The 23,358-nt window shown below is 36.5% G+C and overlaps 2 protein-coding genes across 2 annotated transcripts in view; one reads left to right on the forward strand and one right to left on the reverse strand.

Moving 5' to 3' along the window:
• Positions 1 to 7,130, forward strand: part of NEMP2 (nuclear envelope integral membrane protein 2) — a 21,769-nt gene extending 14,639 nt beyond the window's left edge. Inside the window, exon 8 of the mRNA XM_085321423.1 lies at positions 7,045 to 7,130. Coding sequence (XP_085177549.1) covers positions 7,045 to 7,090 — 46 coding nt within the window. The 3' untranslated portion in view covers positions 7,091 to 7,130. The remainder of the gene's footprint in view (positions 1 to 7,044) is intronic.
• On the reverse strand, positions 46 to 20,416 carry MFSD6 (major facilitator superfamily domain containing 6). Its single transcript, XM_085321356.1, has 6 exons — positions 18,799 to 20,416; positions 13,616 to 13,713; positions 7,770 to 7,931; positions 7,030 to 7,128; positions 4,785 to 5,065; positions 46 to 2,239 (listed from the first exon to the last, which is right to left on the reverse strand). The coding sequence occupies exons 1-6, from the start codon at positions 20,340 to 20,342 to the stop codon at positions 2,069 to 2,071; spliced, it is 2,355 nt and encodes a 784-aa protein (XP_085177482.1). The 5' UTR covers positions 20,343 to 20,416; the 3' UTR covers positions 46 to 2,068.
• Between the last annotated feature and the right edge of the window lie 2,942 nt (positions 20,417 to 23,358).

The following is a 23,358-nucleotide window of genomic DNA, read 5'->3' on the forward strand; positions in this document are numbered from 1 at the left end:
TGCTGGTGCCATAAAATGAACAAATGGAATAAGAGTTCAGATTGATACTATTAAATACATTATGGATACTTTATATTTCTTACCACAGTTTTTACAATTTCACAAATATCAAAACCCAGGTGTACATGTCTATCTTGCAACACAGAATGACTGTACATTTCCAAAAAGAGCAGGCATTTCAAATAAACAATTCTGAAGTGTAAACACAGTGTACAAGCTCTTCACCTCACAATCCAGGTGCTATGCAGTAGAAGCTGAGGTAACGCCATGTAGCATGAACTCCACAAATGGATGATTCTTAGCATTCTTCTGTCTTGTCACCTGTTCAGTTGTCTAGTTCTCTCCCAAGTTATACAAACATACAATAAATACATTTCTGATTTTAAAGGACACTTAAACAAGTCATGAGGATTACATACAGTACATTTAAGTTCAAGTGCAAAAAAAGTAACTAGTGGCTAGTTATCGATGTTTCTTTTTATTTCCTATGGTATTGGTCCCAGGCACCAGAACATGGGTTGTACTAAAAGCAGAGCTAAAGCACAGCCATGGGAGACCCTTCAGTCAAGCTAACTGGCTTTCAAAGTGGATGAAAACTGCATATCCCCTTTGCTTCTGAGCTGCTGCTACCTTCTTCTCCCCTAACTCTGTGCTCCTGTGAAGCTTGCGCCTGGATCATTGCACAGGCTGTRTAGTCCAACAGCACACACCTTCCCCATGGAAGGCCTGTCACATATGCCTGACCTCAAGGAGTGCTAAGCAATATTTATTCAGTCCTGTAAAAGTTGAGTGCTCAGCATCTCCCAAGATCAAGCTCTTAATGTAAGCAAGTGGCCTAAAACACTTATGCTCCCTAACCCCACAGAYTCCTACCTTGAGCCCAAGAGTTTTCTTTTCAGCAGCAATTTACACTGTGCACCAGCAACTGAGCTGGCCACAATTAACATTGAAAAGCATGATAAAGCATAATTCAGAAATCTTCCAGTATCTTGACATTGGGCAAAGCAATTTTCTAAACATACTGCTATTTAGCTACATTTCCTTCCTCCTGAGATTCTCTCATGTTACTTGACTTTTGCATCAACAATTCCCCCACACACTCCGCAAAATCCTAATCATTAAGATTTCTAGGTAATTCATCCCTGCCCCCCTCCCCACCTTCCCTAGGCACTTAAAGCTTGCTGTTTTCTTAATAAATAACCACAGTAACAACACTTCATTAAATAAATCAGTACATAAATGATGAAATAAAAAATAAAGTCAGTGTGTCCCTTGAAAACCTTGATCAACCTCAGCTTGTGCAATCTTGGTCAGATTGCTGTCTTGCTATAACATCAAACCTAAAGTTACCCAAACACACACAATATATACCCCAACTGAGAGCTACAAACCCAGAGCTTCTTTAGAATCCTTCCTCCATTTTTTTTGTTTCACTAAAATGCCACCAGTTCAATCTCTCTGCTTTGCAGAACTAGACCTGTATCTCAAATATGATAATGTCTCCATCAAAGGATATGCTGTGTGTTTTATTTAATCCATCACCACAATATGAAGATATGTTTGCTAAAGCTGTTCTGTTTCCGAGAAATTTTAAAGAGACAGTTTCACGCTGCTCCTATATTTATTGGGCCTGATATATTCTAATAGACTATGCAAGGAAACTCAGCTTCTCTCCTAAAAAGTCTCTTTGTCTTATGAACAAATCAAAAGAAAAAAATAATAAATTAGCTGACCAAGTCAGACACTCTGTGCCTGAGCAAGTGAAATGTGAACTCCTTTTTTCTATAGATTGCAGAGAAATTTCTTAACATAACTAGCAAAGCAGCCAATAATTCTTCCTACAAATAGATCCAGTTGCATCACTTCCCTCAAGCCTTCCAAACTTTTGATTTCCCAGCTCATGTTGCTCTGTGTAGTCATATGAATGTTCTTTATATAGTTAAAAGCTTGCACTGCATCACATTATGATTGTTAAGATGAAGGAAGTCCTACTTTTGAGCTCCTACTCCAGCATTTCCCAGCCAAGAAGCAGAAATCCATGCACTGGATTTGATAAGATGAACTTATCTCAGGGCCCTGCAGCAGCAGGCTGAGCGTCAGAGTCCAACACAATGCGGTCGCTGCCTACTTGGGAATCTGATGTTGCTGTTGAGCAATTTCTGGACTGCCCAGAATCTGTCACATTTTGGGGTTGTCCTGCTGAGCTGGCTGGTGAAGCACTGCAATTCTCATTGATTTTCTAAAGAGAGAGGAAAGCATTGTTTGCAAAAAGTAAATATAAACACTTATGGCACTATCCCCAGTGGATATCCCCGGATGCATTCAGTCACTTCTGGAAATTCACAAAGCCCTTAGGTTGAATGCCCACAACACAGCAAATCAACTTAAAGAAGCAAAGTAAAAGTAGTACATTCAACTCCAGATGACACTAACAACAAGCAGGCAATAGCTTACCTTCCATCTCTTTTGCTAACTGCACTTCCCCAAGAAGCATGCAAAAAACAAACTTGTTGTGTTTCAAGGAATAAATTGAAATTTAAAGTGATCAAACAACATCATTATTTTGAGCAAAGAATTCTGTAAAAATTATTTCATGCTCCTTACACATTGCTCTCTTCAATAGTGCCTCCCTGTCCAAGATACTGCTCAGACTCTGAATGGCAGAACTTTTGCAAACTGAAGTATGCATTCCATCCAGTCTACTCAACCGGGCCTTACTAAGAAACATGAGGGCACATTTAAGTACAAACACCAATTACACCCCCCTTGTGAAACAACAAGCCTTCATACCGATAAATTTCACATTAGAAGATGGCACATTATCTATGAATATTTTTTTCACTAAAGAATAAAGAGTATGGCAAGTATATGCCTTAGCTTAAAGGAAGATAAGCGAGCAGTAACACTGTCAAGTCAAAATCTTTATGAAATTAATCTTTAAGATTAATAATTTTGTAACTAATTCCATTTTCTGTACACTAATCCTCCTCAGAAATTATATATTTTCATGCACATTTTAAGGAGGCTATTTGACAAATGTAGTAACAAAACTGGGCAGCCTTTTTCTAGTTTCAGTATTTTACCACCAGCAGCCTAAAATGACTGTGCGCAGAGAAAACAGAAAAGCTTTGGGGCAGGTTTGTGCTTTTGGAAACCTGAAACAGGGATAAGGAATTGACTTTGGAGACTGGAAAATGAAGGAAGTAGTACAATACATATGTATCAGGTTTTATATCAGCACAGTATTGTTACAGGAATGAAGAGATGACATTCTTTAGAAACGAATGAACTTCAACAGGCAAGAAAGCCTTTTTGGCTACTTAATAATTCTCAATGAAGCGGTTGAGTAGTGTCCAACAATGTTGGACAAGTCTTTTAAAAGCATCATACAAATGCAAAACATTCTTTTCTTGATGTGTACATAACACTATCTATCACTGCTTTTTTCCTGACTTTTAAATGGAGACAGCTTATATTACCAAACACMTTGAGGACATTTACCAATGGGAAACAGAGTGGTTTATCTAGACAGATCACTGATGAAAGACACTCATGATATCTTCAATGTTACTATAAAAAAAAAACACCTGTTAAAATAAGTTTAAATAATAAGTAAGTTTAAACAAGATCATTCCAGATAAGATATCAGATACTAGAAATTAATTAATTCACATTTGAGGTGCTTGCTCTTCCTGCAAGTCAGTTTAAAGACTCAGGGAAGCTCAAAGGAAAACTAAAGCAAGTGTCCCTGTTAATCTATTTTCAATAAGACAAATGGTAAAKGTAGGAGAGAGTTGACCAAGTGGAATTCCTGCACAGTGCACTCAGCTGATTCATGATCATATCCTAAACTACCCATTTCCAAAACGAGGAATTGCAAAAATAGCATTTCTGTGTTCACATGCACTGCGTGCATAAGAGGGGAACCTCACCACTCCTTCTTCCAGATAAGYAAGCACAGTGGTTTTAACATTACCCATGCTGTTCTCAAACCTGCTCTCAAAACAGCATTTTCCTACTTTGCTTGACCAGTATGCTTCAGCTCCATTCTGAAAGGTGCATCCAAAGCATTAGGTCATTGTTCAAGATTCAAGTCCATCCAGTCCTTGATGAGATTACTAAAAAGTTTTTCTGGGAAGAAACTGGAAAGAGGGGAAACTGTGTAAAGCAAGCACCAGGAATCAGACATTTTAAGTCATAGAATGGCTCTTGCCTTCACCTGGTACAACTCTAAATAAAATTGAGATGAAATTCATTTCAACAGAAGACACTGTATACCATTGGTAATTGTCTGGAACATCTATTTCCACCACAATATAGATGCTTGACAGCATTRTCCAGGGAAGTAAAAGTGAATAAAAAATATATTACATTCTATAAGAAGCAGTGCATCTTGCTTCACATTCATTTATGCTCTTGTTAATTTTGGTAAATGGAAAAAACACACATTCCAAATAATAAGAAAACAAACAGACGGTAAAAGGAATTCAAATATATCCAAGCCTATAAAACAAAGTCTCTTTCCATGTCTTCCTCTTCTATCTTCAGGACTGTATCTTCAAAAATAGTTACTCCTGCTGTACTATATATATGGGTTGTAACTTTGTTTGCTACAATATTTCAATTATTGTTTCACAGCTCCAAATTTATTACAGGCTGACAGGGAATACTTGTTAGATACTAACAAGTTTACAGAGCTACTGAGGTCTTTCAAGCATCCTGCAAAATGTTTTTACGTTCAACATTAAGTTATGGTAATAACTTTCTGTATGTCAGAAGATTACCTGCAAAGGCTGAATCTCAGAAGTTGGATTTGTTTTGGATAGCTTAACCATCTCTTTTATCTGATAGACGGCATAAGCTAAGGTGACCCAAGGAGAAGAGCTGATACCCCAAGCAGGCTTGTTCACATCCTCTTGCTCTTCTTGGTGTTTGGTTTTCTTTAGAGGGAGTCTAGGCTCAGTCCGAGGCATGGTATCTTCTGATTGCTGCTGTACAAGATCAATAGTTGCTATGGGAACAGGACTGGAAGGCACTGGGATCCTTTCTGCCAGCATTGTCTTTTCTGAAGTTTAAAACAAAGTAATCATCAGCAAAAGCCAAATGAGGCAATGAAAACAAAGCGATGCTGCTGTCATGATACAGTTTTGGGGTTATTACCATCCTGAAAGYAGACCACAATGCACAAACAGCCAGGAACCAGAAACATCACAGTCTAGTTAGGGAACACTGTGTGGATGCTCCCTGCAAACAAGGTTCTTCTGCAGCTGCAGTGAGGTATCTTAGATGGCTGCAAGAGCAGAAGGAGCTAATGAGTAAGAAGTGGCCCATTTGTTCCTAGCTAGCTATTAGGTTTACTTATTTTCATGTTAATACAAACTTAGTCATTTTCATGTTAAATGTAGACTTAAAACAAGTCTTTTAACCTTCTGTGGTTAAATTTATGCCAATTTGTGGCAAACTTCTTCCTCTGCATAAATTCTGCATCTTACAAATCACTCACAGTCACAGCTAAACAGTATTCAGAACCATTCAGAGAAGTCCCATGGCCTACATCATCATAAAATTTGATTCTGACCTTAAAGTTTCTAAACATGACTGATTTGATTAAAGGAGCTCTTCTACATCTTCTTCATCACTTCATTGCATTATCTAGCATAGTCCTATCAAAGAAAACAAATCATTCCTGCATAGTTATGGAGATGATGCTACAGTTAGCGACCAAAAAAGTTAGACACACACACACTGGAGAAAATGAAAATGCTTATCACACAGGCTTACATGAAAGGAGAAATGATACCACAGATTTCCTTCTTTCAAATATTAGGTCTTCTGATAGTCTGAAATAGTTTTCACAACTGCCTTGAAATACCTCTCAAAATATGACTTGTAGCCCAACACAGCAAGCCTTCTAATCTTGGAGAGCCAGAGTATTTATACATAAAATATCCAAGTTTCTAACAGTCTGTTTAGTTACTTTTGTGTAACAAGCTGTATGTTGTTTATGAGTCTGTAAGCAACACTGTAAATTTGAAGAAAATATTTTTCCTGAGTAAAAATATTCTACTGCATAAAAAGTTTATTTTCAAATTTATATTTTGTTTACACACTTTTAAGATAACAGTGGGTATTTTAAGCAATGGCTGTAAGTTCTCTAGTAGCTAAGAAACAAAAAAACTAATTCTGCAAACACTTAAGCTTATGCTTAGCTTTAATCACTCAAATAGTCTTGTTGAAATCAACCTAATTACTATGATACTTAAAATTAAGATACATACTCTTAAGATGGGTATAGAGTGCATCTTAAGTGAAGACCAAAGACTGAAACAAACTTCACAGAGTAAGACTACAAGAACAAACTATACTTTTGTAGGTTCATGTGTAATGACCCTAACATTGATAGAAGAATAGAAACAGTAAATACCCCATTCACCTTTCCATTTTTCTCCATTATCATTTGAACAGAGGTGAAGAAAATTCTAGCAAAATAAATATTTGAATACTTTGGTACAGGCAACTTGATAATTATTCAAGGACAGTTCATTTAATATTCCAGTTAAAGAAAACAGTCTTTCATTTCATACTCAATGCATATATATGCTTTATACTGAAGCATAAAAGTTTCTGCTCTCTGAGGACATTTCTACAGTTTCTGGCAGAGACGGCTTGGACTGCTAGAGTATGAACATGAGTGGTCGAGAAGGCTGCCTTAAGGGACTGATGTAACTGAAACAACTCATTACAGATGTCAGACTAAATTAAGGGATTCTCAGAACTGAGAAAGTATAAAGATAGTAAAGTATATTAACCTTCTTCCTATTAAAGGAAGAAATCCAAGAATTCAGTGATGCACTTTTTACAGCAGCAACACACCACCTCAATTTCAATCATTACTCAGGAAAAAGCCTCTCATTTGAAAACAAGTTTTCCAACCAAAATCAAGAAAAGACATCGAACAGACCAAGTTAAGGTTGCAGGGAATGACATTTGGAGATATCATTTTCATCATCTCTAATTTTGCATATTTACCTTCTTCTTCATCAGGAACCAACAGCCACTGGATCAGTGCAAACAGAAGAAGAATCACTAAACAAGCCATTCCTATTCCCCTGAATGTTGCAGCAGGACCTGTGAAGATACGTATGTATGTATGTGTGTGTGTGTGTGTGTATATACGTACACACACATATATAAATATACACACACAAATATATATAAAAATTTTAATTGAGAATCTACCTAATAAAGTAATACAAGGTAAGTCAGCATAATGTACTCTACGGACACTTATAATCCCACGTATATTCTTGTTAGGTTGTTTTATTATGTTTTCTTCCTCCTAACACTTTTTTTTCCTCAACGGGTTTTGCACAGAATTTTTAACTGAGTAATTACAATCTCATTTCTTGATCAAGAGGCTATATAGTACCAACCTATTCTCTCACAAAGGATTCATTCATCTTACCTAAGGACCAGTTAATAGATTTTCTCACATAAAATTATCAAGATGTAATATATCTAATCAATCTGACAGGACAAAACCATAAGCAACCTGGTCTGAATTCAGTGTTGACCCTGCTTTCATCAGGAGTCCAGACTGCAGACCTACTACAGTCGCTTCCCACCTGAGAAATCCTATGATTCCAAGATTTATACAAAGTACTATATTTTAAAGAGTAATAAACTTACTTATACTTAGGATATTTTAAGTTAGCAGTTCAGCAAACAAAATTTTCAATAAATAAAATAAAGACACAATCTTGGCTTACCAAAGTAATTGACCAAAACCCCTCCAATCATAGCCCCACATCCTCTGCCCAGACCCAAGTGAAGACCTTGCAGGATTCCCTGGGCTGACGTTCTCAACTCCGGAGGCACTGCTGCACTAAGGTACGAAATGCAAGCTGCCCATATAGCTGCATGGGTAACACCTAGAGAGATAAAACATTGTGAAGAGAGTATAGGGCCCAAAGTATATTAACACAACATCAGAACAACTGCACTTACCACTTGGAGTATGTGTTGGGGGAAAAAGGAAAACAGAACAAAGACCCTTCAGTGACTAATGCCTGTGAAGAACAAATTTGTTAATGTAATATTGGCAACCAAACTACAGGGATATGTGACGACTACTTCTGCAGAGTCTGGCAGTAGCTCTTTTTCTCTCTAAGATGAGTTCATTTCTCTTTTGGAGACAGTCCCTCGGACGGCTATATAAAACGTTTTAAAAATCTCCATCAAATTCCTCAACCCTTTGAGACTGAGATGGGGCCTTGAAAAYACGTTGCTGATTTCATAAGTCACAGGCAATTAAAGCATTGACGCTTCTCAGCAGTCTCATTACTGCCACAATGAAGGAGGTGCAGAGCCTATAAAAATTAAACAGTCTCAGAAATACCCACATCATTTTTTCAGAAGCAAGAATGAATCCCCTTCTGCCTTCTCACTCCCCACCAACCCAACCCTGAACAAACTCTTTCGGAACTCAGCACCAACTCTCTGCATTTAGCACTGAGCAGTCTGGACTGGCAAACTGGACAGGCCAAGCACACTGATTTTTGTATATGCTGTTTTAAGGTAGATCAAGAGACCTTTCCTCACAACTCTGATCGTATCCTGACCAGGCATGCTGCCCCATGCTGCCTGCTTATATTRCACCCGCATCAAGGGCTAGGAACAGTAGAGGTCCTCACAGCTATAAATAATGGTCATATGTCTAATACAGTCAGAGCTCACCCATATAAATTTTGGATGTCTCTTTCTGGTAATTGCATTGTAGATTCTGGGTTATAAACAATTTTTTCCTAATATAGAAAAGTATCAGCTAAATAGAAAAACAGCAAATAATCATCAACATGCAGAATGAAGCTGCAAACTCAATCTTCTTCTTGGAGCACCTGGTGGGTGGGTGGGTTTTTTTTTTGTTTGTTTGTTTGTTTGTTTGTTTGTTTGTTTGTTTTTGGAAAGGGGTAGAATCAGACAGGAAAAGGATAGGTTATGGGGATGTTGGAGAAACAGAATAGCAGTTTTGTAGCTTGTTACACAGTAAATAAGCCTGAACTACTTTGCCACCCTCAGACTGAGTGGGAATATTCTCATTTCAGTGGAATTAAAAATAGTAATCACAGTTTACCAGTGCCTAGACATTCTAAGCTCTACTGCCTAATTTTAAAAAAGTGTTGGCATAACTGATGATTCAATCAACATGGTTGTGTCCTCTACACTTAACATATTAAGGAATAGCTGGATGCTCAAAAATTACTTATGCAGTTAGGCCAAAGATTCGTAAGAGCAGAAAAATACACTGTTTTTTAATGAACTCACAGAATAACTTTGCTTTTGCTTAGCTGTAAAATGATAAATAACACTGTAAGAAATCAATATAGTTGGTGTACATTTGACATCCACAAAGCTATACTCTTCAATTTGATTCCAAGTCTGAATAAAAATTGCCCAACCTTTTGGCTTGTAAAAAGAGGACTATTTGTACTTTGTGACAGCAAAGTACACAAAGACAACATTTACCATTATGGAATTGTTTTTGCTAATAGGTACGTTACCTTGTTGAAAAAAAAAGTTTACATTAGACTGAGCATATTTTACCCTATCATTTACAGTTTAAAGCTTTAAAACTCACAGATTTTCCATTGAAAAATCTCCAAGTTTTAAAATTCACTGTATTTCTACTGATTTTTTTGTTAAATGCAGCTCCATGTATGTACTGAAAATAGCAACTAAGTATTGTCCCAATCACAAAGCAAAGCTAATCTAACACAGGTGACTTGTCTTTAGGAAGAGCATGTGCCAGTGAGAAAACAATGAATATCAGTTAATGTAAAATACTCGGTTTTGTCAGAGATTGAAGAGTAAATCAAATTTTAAAGCCTGGCAAATGAAAAACACATCAGAAATTAGTCAGACCATTAGGCACGATACTACTATATTTGTTTGAAAACAAAAGGCTGTACTTAATACACAGGTTCTTGGATGTTTTTCACCTTTAACTAGGAGATCCAGATAGAACATAGTGTTCTCAGTTCTTTTGAAAATAAATCTTCTCCCATTAAAGCTAGCTTATCATACTTGCTCTAAAGATGCAGAATTGTACATTATTAATGTGATTTTTATGATGACTAATTATAAAACAGTGACAGTTTGGAACAGTTTTAACAGCAACTCTTATAAGAAGTTTGGTCTGCTTTACAGCTAATCATGTTTTGCTTTGTTTTGTTTTAAAATATGTTTAATGTGAAAAGCTTCTTTAACATTGTTTGCTGTAACTACTAACTCTCCTTGGCCATTTGGACGATAGTACTAATGCTTGCGACAACCCTAATATTATGCTTAGGATTATAATATTTAGTAAACTTTAGCCAAGAGTTTAAGATTTTGGCAGTCTAATTTACTTCAAGAGAGATATGAGATAATATAATTGTTGCTAGTTAAGACCCAAGATTTTTTATTCTCTAGAATGTAACTGTTACTGGAGCATCTGTAGGATAGAAGTCAGTTCTGAGAATTATATATTTTTTGGAGTTTGATGGATAACTACCAACTGAAAATAGCAAATTTTCAGGATATTATTATAGTTTTGTACTTAGAAAAATTTGTTATGCAAATTAGTTAGCTAGCATAGCTGTTACCACAGAATTTGGACATATATAACTAGTATATCAAAACATAATCAGTCAGCTGCAAAATGAATATTCTTTGCATGTTCAGAGATTAATGACATACAGCATTTTATACACATACCTACCATACATATGTACCTATCAGAATGTCTTGAAACTTTCAGTCATGTAAGGTTCACCCTAAAGCCCTTATTTTCATACACTGCACACACAAATAAATCATACAGACTCAGAACTCTGAATTAAGAAGTGACTTTACATCTCCTCATTTACTGCTTTGAGAGTATAATGCACTTGAAGAGCCCTCATCAGCCTAGTTAGGCCAGTAGCAATTGAAATACAGCATGGTTCATATTACAATCAATAGACACAGTTTGCAGAGTCATCCTCCAAAGTCTCTCCATGCCCTTCAGCATAGCACATAGGGATAATCATTCTTGTAGTTCAGAAAAGAAAAATAAATTCTTTACAAGACTCAGCTGAACTTGCTGACCCTACAACCCTTGAGCTGCTGCTACTGGAAATTGCATAGAATCTGACAGCTTCCTAGAAAGAGAATTATGCTCAGTTACAGCATGGGCTTCACCAAGAGAGTTAAAAGACCTATCAGCTTGGTGCAGTTACATGGTCCATACAGCACCCACAGACTCTGAACAATCTAATCTTTCATTGTTTCTAAATACATCTAGCCCTCGCATATGCAAAATAGCTGCAAATCTATCTCCAAGACTCAAACAAAAATGAGAACTTCCAACTCGCCAGGTTTCACTGAGGGGTCACCTATTATCCTTACTGACACATTCACTGCATATATAGAAAGGAAAGTGGGGCTCAAATAAATAGAATTTGATAATTCCTGCAAAAGACCTAAAAAATCAAATATAGAGAAAATGAATAAGAGGAAAGGAAGAGAATAATGGGCAAAAAAATTCCAAAGTACTTGTAAAAAGATGATGTCATTCTCCCACTGAGCAATACTAAATGCTATTACTGGGAGGTAACAAACACAGTGGCAGTAATTAGAGACGTATATACTGTGCCTATGAACTTCATGTCCCCTAACAGCAATGACAGATGAGATGCAGGCTGAAAAGTGCATGTAAAACATGAAGAGGGTTTTATTGTTTTCAGTGTGTATGTTTGGGTTTTTTTTCTTTTTTTCTTTTTTTTTTTTTTAAGAAACATTCTGGCTTGCTGACTACAGATATATTCATTTTTTAAAAAACAGGATTGTGAAGTGTAAATGATTCAACAATGGCTAGATATAGATAAAGTATGGCAGAACAATTTATGAGAAAGTATTATTTTGCAGTTCCCCATTTTTTTCTTAAATCTCAATTACTCAGGGTTATACCATACAAAAAAGTCTCCCAAAACAGCCACCTCATAGCCCTTCTGTAAAAGTAAAGCTATGTAATAAACATATCATCTACTGAAATTTCAGTAGAATAAATACAAGATACAAAATAGAAGAAAATTCCTTCTCAGCTGTAACTGTAGGATGCAAGACACAAATTTATGGCAAATGGACAATTTATTGCAGAGACATAAACTTCCTGGCTTGTATTTTGAGTTAGAGTGTCATTAAAATAGTATTACCTATGAGGCAATATCCAATCCCTTGTATTCATCATTCATCCTCCCTAGATGTTTAAGTAGACAAGAGTTTTTAAAACATAMACACTTTTTTCTGGTTCTTTGTCACGTTTGTATTTTAACACTTGGTATGAGAGATGAAGTATCAGTTTGATAGTGGTGATTCTGCATCTTTCTTTCGTAATAAAAATTCAGAAACTTGCTGTTACAATAGATAAATACAATCAATCATTTTTGTTGATAGGGAGGGAAGAAGCTAGGACAGACAGATTTCTTTCTATGTATATTTAGAGATCTACGCAGTGCTCTCAAATGGCATTTTATAATTCCACTAGAATCTATCTTACAAAGATTTCTGTAAATATAACCAAAAAAAAGTTAGTACAAACTCAAATTATGTTACACAAAGAAAATTTAAAACCTCTAAGTATAATCTGTGGAAAACTTTCTACACAACATTCTATAAAGTCAAAATATTGGCTTTAGGAAAGATGGCTCAATTAATTTTAAAGGCAGGGAAAACATTTTGTTCATTTAAATTAAACATTCTCTTTCAAGCTTGCAAATCCAAATTCAGTCTTCTTCAAATACAGGAGAGACAAAGTAAAATTGTTTAGATTTTTTCTTCTGTTTGAACAGTGATACACACCACAAAGAGGGAATAAAAATGACATAAAAGAACAATTTATGCTTTAACAGTGCAAGGAAGGTCTTACAGACAAACTTCTTTGACAACACAACGTGAAAACAGGATTCAAATGACTTTGCATAGACCACACCTTTGTCCTTCTAAGTCATGTAGAAGGACATTATCTTAATGAAGCTCTGTTATCACTGACAACGCTTTTAAAATAAATTCCTCTCTAGTTATTAAAAAAAAAACAAAAACCCCCACAATAGTCCAAGGTATAAATCAAACTACACCACTGAAAAACAGCTGCAAAATATTTTAATAAAGACAGTGAATTGGACTACAGTCTTCATCCTTTTTGTTTTTAAAGCATCCTTCGAAGTACCGTGACCTTTTGCATTTAATGAAGTTCATATTTATCCACCAAACAGGATTTGCAGAAGGTGTGTACTCAGTTCATGTTTCTATCCCTTTGTTTAGTTAAAGGGTGTGTTGGTCTTTTACAGTTCTGTTTGAATCAACAGACCTGGGCACAATCAAATGCAAACTCGCCCTTTTGACGTCAAATATTTTCTAAGACAAACAATAAGGTTTTAGGAAACTGGGTCTTCTGGGATATTTGTGATTGAAGAATAGAGAAATACCAGATTACTACCTACTCACAGGTGAGTTGAAAACAAGAAAAATATAAGCATGTGATCTTAAACTGGAAGGCCATTAACGTACTGTAATGTACTGCAATGCACTGCCTTACCTTGAAGTACTTCCATAGGGAGAACGGTCCAGGCATTTTCCAGATACGAGATGTAAATGTAGCGAGCTGTGTTACAGGCAAGACCGATATAGAGCACTCTGAAGGAAGCAAGGAAAAGAGACGTCATAATGGTTTGCACTTTCCTTGTTTTGCTTGTTATACTGTTACCTTCCTGCTTTGGAAATCATTTGTGCGTGTACAGACAGTTTGCTTGTCTGAAGCATTTGCTCAGCAAAAAATACCTCCTTTAAGTCCTATACTCAAACTCTCCTCCTCCCACACCAAATACAAATATATTCAAAACAAGTAAAGTGAAATGTCACTACAAAATCCTAACGGAAAAAAATCAAAAGGGTCTACAGAGCCACTGAGCTTTTATAGTCTCATTCTAAATACATTCAAAAAAAATCCTCTTTTCTAAGCATTCAGATGTCAATTTTTCCATTTTAATATGGACTCGGTGCAGGTTTATATTACATGAATTAATTTTATCCCAATTAATATAAGTTTACCTTCCCAGTATCAGCAAATTGCTCAGAACTACTCTAAAAACACTTCCCACTGAAACAGTATAGTTTATAGCAACATGCCTCAGGATAAAACTTAATCATCCTGTTGAAAAGCAGCAGATGCTGCATCTCAGAAGCAAGAAAAAACAAAGCTCTGATAACAATTTTTAAATAATGAAGTACAAAAACTATTTTCTCAGTGCATTTCCCATTGTACCAGATGACTTTTTCCCTTCAGTTTTCAAATTTAGCTTAATTTACCTTAATATTTAACAAGGTCCTCATTCATCCAACTATCTTTCTCTTATTTTGAGGTAGATTTYAGGAAACAAAGACCTCATTCCAAGCACGTTTTTGTCTTGAGAAAAGATGCCATTGTAACCTTTAAAGGTTTTTCAGAAATAGAGACTATTTATTGCTCAAATATAGGGCTGAAATGTTCTGGGTTAAGCCCTGGTTTGGCACAAGTAAAATACACATAACTGATAATAAAGATCTAAGCAAAGATATTCTTTGAAAGTACTCACTATTCTTTGTATCAATTTTCAGTTAATTACTCCACAAAAGCAGAGCAAATTTAAATCAATAGTACATAACCACTGCAAAATCTTGAGTGAGATGCTCTCATTCAAAAGTAGCATCTTGTTAACAGATGAGGTGTCTAAATATACATGTTGACAGCTAAAATACTAATGGCATAGTTTTCATTTTGTTAGGGATATCACAGAACATTCAAAATTTTAAAGACAGGCCTGTTCCTTTTGCAACACCAGGATTACAGAAGGCACAATGTATTTTATTTTCAATAAACTGAGTAAGTTTGCAGGAAGTTTTTTCTCCCAAACCCCTCATCAGGCCTCCCAGGTGCAWGTGAGGTCCATAAGTAACTGGTGTAACCTGCCCTTATGCAGCACAAGCCAAGGCATTAGTTGAAAGAAGCACTGGAAACCATTAAGAAGTTGGCTATTTTACAATAAAGAGAACAAACTTATTCTGTATACCATTCCTCATAAATCTTATCCTCCTCTTTAAAGTCTGCTATTCCAAACAAGTAACTTAGTTCCTTCTACAGCCACAACTTAATGCAATTCCTATATACAGTTGCACTTCTGAACTGTATTACAACACTTGCCAGAAAAGAGAAGGAAGCCTAAGAAGGAGAACCAATGGGGTCCACTGGTAAGACCCAGCACAGTGCATACTCTTGGGGGATGTAAAGAAACCACGTCACCRTATACCTGTTTTTCTGTATCAACAGATGCATCCAGCCTTTTGTTTAGGACTAGTTCCTGCCAACTTAATTTTCACTTTTTTCTAGCAAAACGTTTGACCATCCAGCAAGAACCTTCCTCCCATCTTAGCCATCCATTATGACAGCCAGATCAGACATACGAACAGAGGTATCCTGCTTCATAGTTACTCCATGGCCACTAATACACTCAGCTACTTGGGGCTTTTTCTGTTTGTTTTTGTTTTTTTTCCCCCCACAATGTTATATTTGAAGAATAATTTGGAGTTCAGTAAGAGCTATTTGGTTTGGTTCTACCTTTTAATTTAATAGAATACATATGTAATTTTAATATATATTTAAGATATTCCTATGAAGATTTCTGTAATTATGCTTTTGGAGGGGCACATCACATGAAAGGTTTTTGGCATATTCTGTAAATACACAAAAGTTATTTATAGCAACCACTTAGGCTCTTTATCAGACCTAAATGGATAATGTAAACAAATGTTCCTTATGAACATTATTTGCAGGATCTGCACAGATACTATATTGAATTTACAGGTTAAACACTTAAGGCATTGAATCTATTATTTATGTTAAGTTGACTAAGCTATTTATAGCCACAACTACCAGTCTCTGCTTCCCATAAAAGCTCATATGCTGAAATTATGGTCAAACACATTCAAGCTTAACCTCAAACAGGAGGTTATTTTCAGAGATTAACATCATCTTCCTAAATTCAAGGGCAGCTATGAGTGCTTCTAAACAGGACATTCAGCAATGGCATCTAAACATTTGATAGCCAGTTTTGTACACTTGTATCACTAAGTCCTCTCAAAGAACTGTGGCCTTCACTACATCTCCTGATAATTTACTTCCTTTAAACTATTTAATCTACACTGAAATGAAAAATCTACTCTCTCAACTCTCAGAAGGTGGCTGGAGGAAGAAAGGCAAAAAAAMCCCTCTAACGTCTGCAAAATTGCGTTCGCCCAGTAAATGAGTACAACCACAGAACAGTAATCTACCTGAACTGATCAGTATCACCACACCGGATTCATCTAGTCACGTGCTAATCTTGCACAAAATCAGAAATGCTACCAGCATGTAACAGCTGTACACATGTAGAACATATGTTTATGAACAATAAAGCTAATGAAGCCAGAARTAAGGCACTTTGAATCAATGCATATTCAGCATAGTATTGCTTAAAATGCTTGGATAGTAATTCAAATACTAGTTCAATCACCATGTGAAAATGGAATACATTCAGAACATGGTGAGGAGCTTACGAGCCAACACATACAACGGTAGAAAGTTTTACAAGATTGGAAAATGAAAACAGTTTGTATCTGACAAAGGTGTAAAGCCCATTTTTTTTGTTCTATGAGTTCTGCAAGGGACAGCCAATAGTATTCTTTCCTTGCTATCGTGACAGTGCATGCAACTATGTTACTCAAGCCTATCTTCAGAGAATTAGGGTAACAAGGAAAGATTGAATGTCTCCTTATGGGAGTCTAGCAACCTTGGAGAAAAAGACATCTAGCTGTAGACTACTGGTTCTTACTAATGGGAGAGAAAGTGCCTGTAACATAGGGCAGGTGTACACAGAACTATCAGAGAAGAGTATGAACTCTGAAYTCCCATCAATGCTATTATTTTAAAAAGTTTGTCTTCTCTTGAACAAACCATGCATTATTTAGCAAATTTCAAAAAGTTGGMGGAAAAAAGCAACCAGAAGATGACTGCTCATAAACTCTGATGACGAAATATGAACAAGCATTAGAAAACATTAAGATACGACTAATCTACATTTTCTAGGTATATCTGTAAAGAATGTTGTTTCACTGCAAACAGGAGCTAGTGTTTTAAAAACTTACAGTGATCCAATCTAGGATTGATAGTTTTACCAGTGGAGAAAAAAAAAGSGGKGGAGGGAGGGGGAGAGAAAGTTAATCTTTCTTTTAATAGGCTGGTACTCCTATCCCCCCTATAATTCCTATTTAATCTTATTCATAACCCTATCTTTCTTTCATTTTTTTCTTTTTTCTCTATTTGATGTCTAACCCTGAATGTTGGACTATAACAATATACACTGAAAGAGCATACCCTATCTTCAGCTATCAAAATTATGATCTGCTCTCACCACTCCTCCATCATCATATCCTTCCTCCAATCTTTGCATGCAATGTGTCATTTCCTCAAATTAATTAGTTAAATTCAGAGATTACAAATAAAAGACTGCCTCAAAGTAGAAAGACCATCCTTAGTTAAAAAAAAAAGAAAGAAAAAGAAACACTGTTTCTTAAGTGAAATTACTCTCAAATTACTGTGCTAAGCATCTGAAACATATTTTTAGTAGTGTTCAAATAAATCAGAATATTAATCCAAATRAAAAGCAAAATGGAAACCCAAAAAACAAACACACAGAAAAGGCACAGAAAAAGAACAGTATAATCAGGTGTTAGAAAACAGAATTGTATCTAAATGATTGCATGATTGTAACTGGGGTATTTGGAAGAAACAAGAGGCTAACAGCACATGGAGTTCTGTGCTCACATGCACACAGTACCTGAATGAATATAGAAAAATCTTCATAATTTCATTAACTGAAATTGCCCTCTCTCTTTCCTCCCTAAGCCTTTTTGAAGAAGAAAAGMTGGATATAAAATATGCAGAAATCATATCACATCAGTTTTGAATTTAGAGTAAAAAAAATATTCACTAACATGCTGTTAAGTAATCAGTCCCACTTACCAAGGAAAAAGTACAAGAGCTGTACAGCCATTTCACTTAAGCAGATAACACACAGAGTTGCAACTAAAGGCACAGAGCAAGGAACTGAACCTGTAAGCAACACTACCAGGCTGCAACCTCATTCTGCCAGCACCTAGAGTCTGATTACCAGGGCATGTGCACAGGAGGTGCTCACCTCTCCTCTCCATCTCATACGCCTCCCCTCCCAGCGTGCAAGGGACACGTTCCCAGTCGAGTGCAGGAGCAAAGAACCACCCTGCAAGGAGGAGCAGCTAAGCAGGAGACTTCCAGAACATTGCTACTCACAAGAAAAAGTTATACAATTAATTGAAATTTTATTTCAAAACAAACAGTCCTTGAGTAGGAAGCAGTTTGAAAAGATCTCTAACAGAACTTTGCATCAGTGAACTAGGATGTCTTTTGGAACCATCTACAGAAGGTCATGTTGCCAAAAATGCATGTACTAACATGGAACTGAAAAGCTATGGAAGCATTTCAGAGCACTTTAAGCTCCTAAAATACAAGGACTTGATTAGACAGCTACATATCTGATCAGGGTTTGGAACTGTAAAATAAAAGGAAATCCTTAAAACAGATTAACTTGAATTTCACTTTGTAATACAAGGCTAGGTCAAACATTGAACATTTTTTGTATAGCTCTTTAATGATTGTTAAGATCTCCTTACCTGATATGACCAACCAATTCAATCAACTTGTGGCTGAAGAAGTAGGCAGTCAGCTCAGACACATGGCTGAGCACAGAACAAACTCCAAAGAGAGTAGTAGTGCCGTTCAGGTCTTCCAAATGCCAGTAAAGGAAAGTGAACACAAAGCCATATCCAAATCCCATGAACCAAGCCACAAAGAGCACTGAGCCATACTGGATACTACACAGCAGTTTTATCAGATCCCAAAAACTGAAAGACTGTGACTGGCTCATACTAGTGGGAGTATTATCAGAGGATTCATTGGAGGCGTTTCTGTCCACCTGTGATATTTCTACTTCTTTTCTCTTATTTTCATCTTGCTTGAAGTGCGTATAATGAAATCGGAACTGAGTGGCCACAATTAATGCCATTGTCATCAGAACACCGAAAACTATGAAAACTATCCTGTAGTTCTTGTATTCAGGAGCTTTACATCCTTGACCTTCAATGCCAACTTCGATATGGGTATAGTCAATGCCAATTCCCACGGACAACATGGCTAGTCCCCAGCCCAAAGACCCCCACATACGCTGCAATCCATACCGGTCCCTGTGTTTGCCGAGGTATTGCAGAGTTACAGTGTCCACAATAGTAACAGAAGAAGCACTGAAAAATTCTCCTATTATGACAACCAACAGAATGAGTAGGAAGATGGCTTCTACTTCTTGATCATCATAAACAAGCACAGCTTGGTCAGAAGGCATCGGCTTTGTGGTGGTGGCAGCTGGAGTGGTACTCTGAGTTGTATTTCCTGGTGAGATTGGGCTAACAGTTGCGTTTTTTGAAATCAGATGGGTACTATTTTCCAAGGCAAACTCCATATCATTGCTCTGAGTAGGTAGCAGGAATGTTACTTCAGGACTAGCAGTCCCTGTTGTTTCCAGAGTGACTGGTTTGGAAGTGAATAGCTCTCTCTTCCCACGAACTTTCTGGGGTGTAGTATTTGCTGTGATTAGCAGAGAAGAAATTGAGCCATTTTGCAGAACTGTTGTTAAATGGCTGCTTCCATTGGTGGGATGTGCTGGGGGAAGGCCCTTTGGTACACATCTTAAGGTGGCTGGTCTAACAAATCCAATGCCCAGRTTAAATAAAACCCAGCATAAGAGTGAAAAGAGAAGGACAATCTTCCCTTTCTTAAAGCGATCCGCCACCACTCCCCAGAACGGAGCACTGCAGAACTCAATAAAGTACCTAATGCCCACCAGAAGTCCGCTCTGGCTGGGTGACATACCCAGCTGCTTGTAATACACGGGCAACAAGGGGTAGAGAGAGCCATATGCAGAGTAGAAGAAAAAATAGAAGACCTTTGAGATCAGAAGATCATTATTTATTCTGACACAGTGCTTTTCTAACCAGTCTAGTTCTTCATCTGGGACAGTGGTTGTCTCTGTCGAAGGGGATTCGTTCTGGGGCTGCAAGTCTTGATCCTTGGAAATGCCATTGAAAGGATCAGCAAGTACATATTTCCTCTTCTGTTCTTCTTCATCATCCGTTAAAATGGCAACTTTATCATCAGTTGCCATGGTTTAACCACAGGCATCCAATATTTTGTGCACTCCGAAGAATTACTGCTATCCTATAGAACAAATAAAAGAAACCATGGTAAGGTAACACGTAGGGACAGATCTGCAATGCCAGTCATCAAGGGCAAACATGACTGATACTCCTAAGCAATAAATACAGCAACAGTCACAGCAGGGAAGGCCATTTGCCTAGACTATGGGTACACAGTAGATTCAAATAATAATAATAATAATAATAATAAAGAATTATTTATGACCAAAGCTGTTCTCCCAAGACCAGCCTTAAAAGAACCTTTCTTCCCATAAAGAACCTTTTGTGTCAAAGACAGGGAAAAATTGTGTGTTCAAAGTTACTGTGGCAATTAAGTGCTACCATTTGCTTTTCTTTCAAGTTAACTTTTCTCCTCCAATACTAACTGCTTTATTTCCTGTATTCCCACAGGATATAGTAATACCACAGGATAAGGAAACCATGATTCCGTAATTAAATAATGCAGCCAAATATATATCCTGTTTTGTTAAAGATCAAAATAAATTACTATCTGAAGGTCRGTGATGTCCTACATGAAGTTAATCAATCTCCTATGAAACATGATTTTTTAAAAAAACTGTACAATCACAGCAGAAATTGGTAGGAGGCTTAAAATTTCTAAGCCAGTGGGAAGGGAATCCAGACAGGGAAGGGAATTAGGAGAGGCCTTCAAGATTAAAACAAGAGACCCTCACAATTAGGATAACAACCTCGGAGGCATCAAAGACCTGAGATCAAAGAAACACAYGGACAGAATGTAAATACAGGCCCTATAATGATCTTTTCAAGTCAAATTCCGAAATAAGGAGAGAAATTGTTCTGCAGCTGCCTGCATTGTACTTAACCTGTGGAGAAGTAAAAGGCTGCAGAACGGACAAGCTGCACTTGAAAGCAAAATCAAAGTCATCACTACTTAGCCTTTGATTTGACAAAACAGTTTTCATATTTGAAAACAACAAACCATTCATACAAACAAGTTAGCTAAAGGAAGCCTTCCTCTCGAGGAATAAGACAAAGCTCTRCCAATGGACTGCCAGCTCAAAACCATTATATTAGGCAATTATTTTTGCTATGCTCTTATCTGTAAATTTAACCTAGGAAGATTAGCTTACATTCATTGTAAGTTGGATATTTAATGTGTTTTGGTTCTGTCACCCCTCTACTGTTTGGATTACTGTTAATGATGCACAAGAACCTTTTCAAGGACAAAGATCTGAATATGGCAATATTCCAGAAGAGCCTGAAATTTCTCTGAGAGCACTGAAGTTATGGATATGGAATATATTCCTCCAGAAAATGGAGTATATTTTGCAGCTCTGGCCTTTCTATTCTCACAAGCAATGTTCCAATGAAATTTCAATCTTTCACAGTTCAACTGAAAGCATAATATGGTCTATTTAAAATCAGTCATGCATTGAGATAACCAGCTCATTTAAATTATTTAATTATAAGTCAGAGTTTATTTCAATACMAACAACATATTTGCAATCCAATGGCAGGCTAATGAAAGAGATTCTGAAATTCACAAGTATGTTAAATGAATTGTTTTATCTTGATCCAACGTACACACAACAGCTGGCAGAACAAGTGACGGATACTTTAAAAAAACAGTGATCCATTGAAATAATCTAAACCTTACATAGTTCAGTATTGGACAACTCTCAAAATATTATCACTAAGATCCCAAACTCTCATGATGTTTGTGCATGTTTTTTATTTTTAAATGGTGTTTCTAGGGATATCATCTACAAGGATCTCTGGTTTTACTTGAGGAGGAAAGGTTGTAARAAAATCTTGGAATCTTAAATATTCAAGTGTACTAAATCAGAAACTGATCAAAAATCTCAGCACATAGCTTTCTTTTCTCTCCTATTGCTTTAAAAACATTTCAGAGACAATCCAATTAAATAAAAAAAACTGCAAGTGTTGAAAGTTTAGAAAAAGTTCTAATTAAGCTGTTACAGCAGTCAAATATGAAAACACATTTTCTTGCTCTTACTTGTGATCATTCTAAGCCACGTGAAGTGAAAACCAGCAGATATTTAGTTAGTTGCTGTAATTTTTAGTTCAGCCAGCCACCTCCACCTGACAGCTGGAAAGACTGTAGGTCTTTGCTCACACATTTGTTCATTTTTGGCTTATACATCCATAAAACAAGTCCTTCTAATGAGTAAATTAGATCAGTCATCATCTGTGCTTTTATTTGCTTTAAGCCTTGCCTTGATTTGACAACAAAGATTTGGCAATTATTTGATCCTCTTTTACTTCAGTTCCCCTTTCCTGTTGGAAACGGATTTCAGTTTCATAAGCTGTATGAAGAGTGAGTATATTAAGAGCTGTTACATTCTTAATCTTTAAGAACTTCAGTTGTTGCACCCTCTTTTGCCCACTCCATGGCTTTTATTTGCCAGTGCATCCATCATCTTCTAACCTGTTGTGTGAGGATTAATCCAACAGAAATCTTTTATACTCTTCTATTATTTTGACTAGAACATCTAAAATAAGAAATCTATGAACAGTATATTTCATAATAAGTTCAATAAATATCTTCCCGCTCTTAGGAGTGTTTGTTTGAATATTATTAATAAYGTGGAATATACCCTTCAGAAATACAACAGCATCAGGACTGGTAGAAGCCATATGGCATTCTTTAATGTTTTGATCACTAGTTTGTTTGGGGGTTGGGTTTTTGGAAGTGATTTTATTTAGCAATCCTTTTAAATTCTAAAAATAAGTTACTAAAAATGAGAAAGCCAACTAACTGGTACTGCTATTGGAAATCTGCAAAAAATTTAGTAATCTATGAGTCTTTCCTTCTCCTGGAAAAAAAAAAGAAAGAAAAAAAGAAAAAAAGTCAGGCAGCAATTGAACACGCAGTGAAATCAACCAGATGGTGAAACAACATACTTCTGAGTGCGAACAGACTACGCATCTACCAGGTATTATAAACACAGTCTTCAAATACTACGTCTTCCCTTTGTAAAA

This window comes from Rhea americana, unplaced genomic scaffold, assembly GCF_003343005.1.
Source record: "Rhea americana isolate MKP2758 unplaced genomic scaffold, rheAme1 scaffold_12, whole genome shotgun sequence".
Taxonomy (NCBI): Eukaryota; Metazoa; Chordata; class Aves; order Rheiformes; family Rheidae; genus Rhea; species Rhea americana.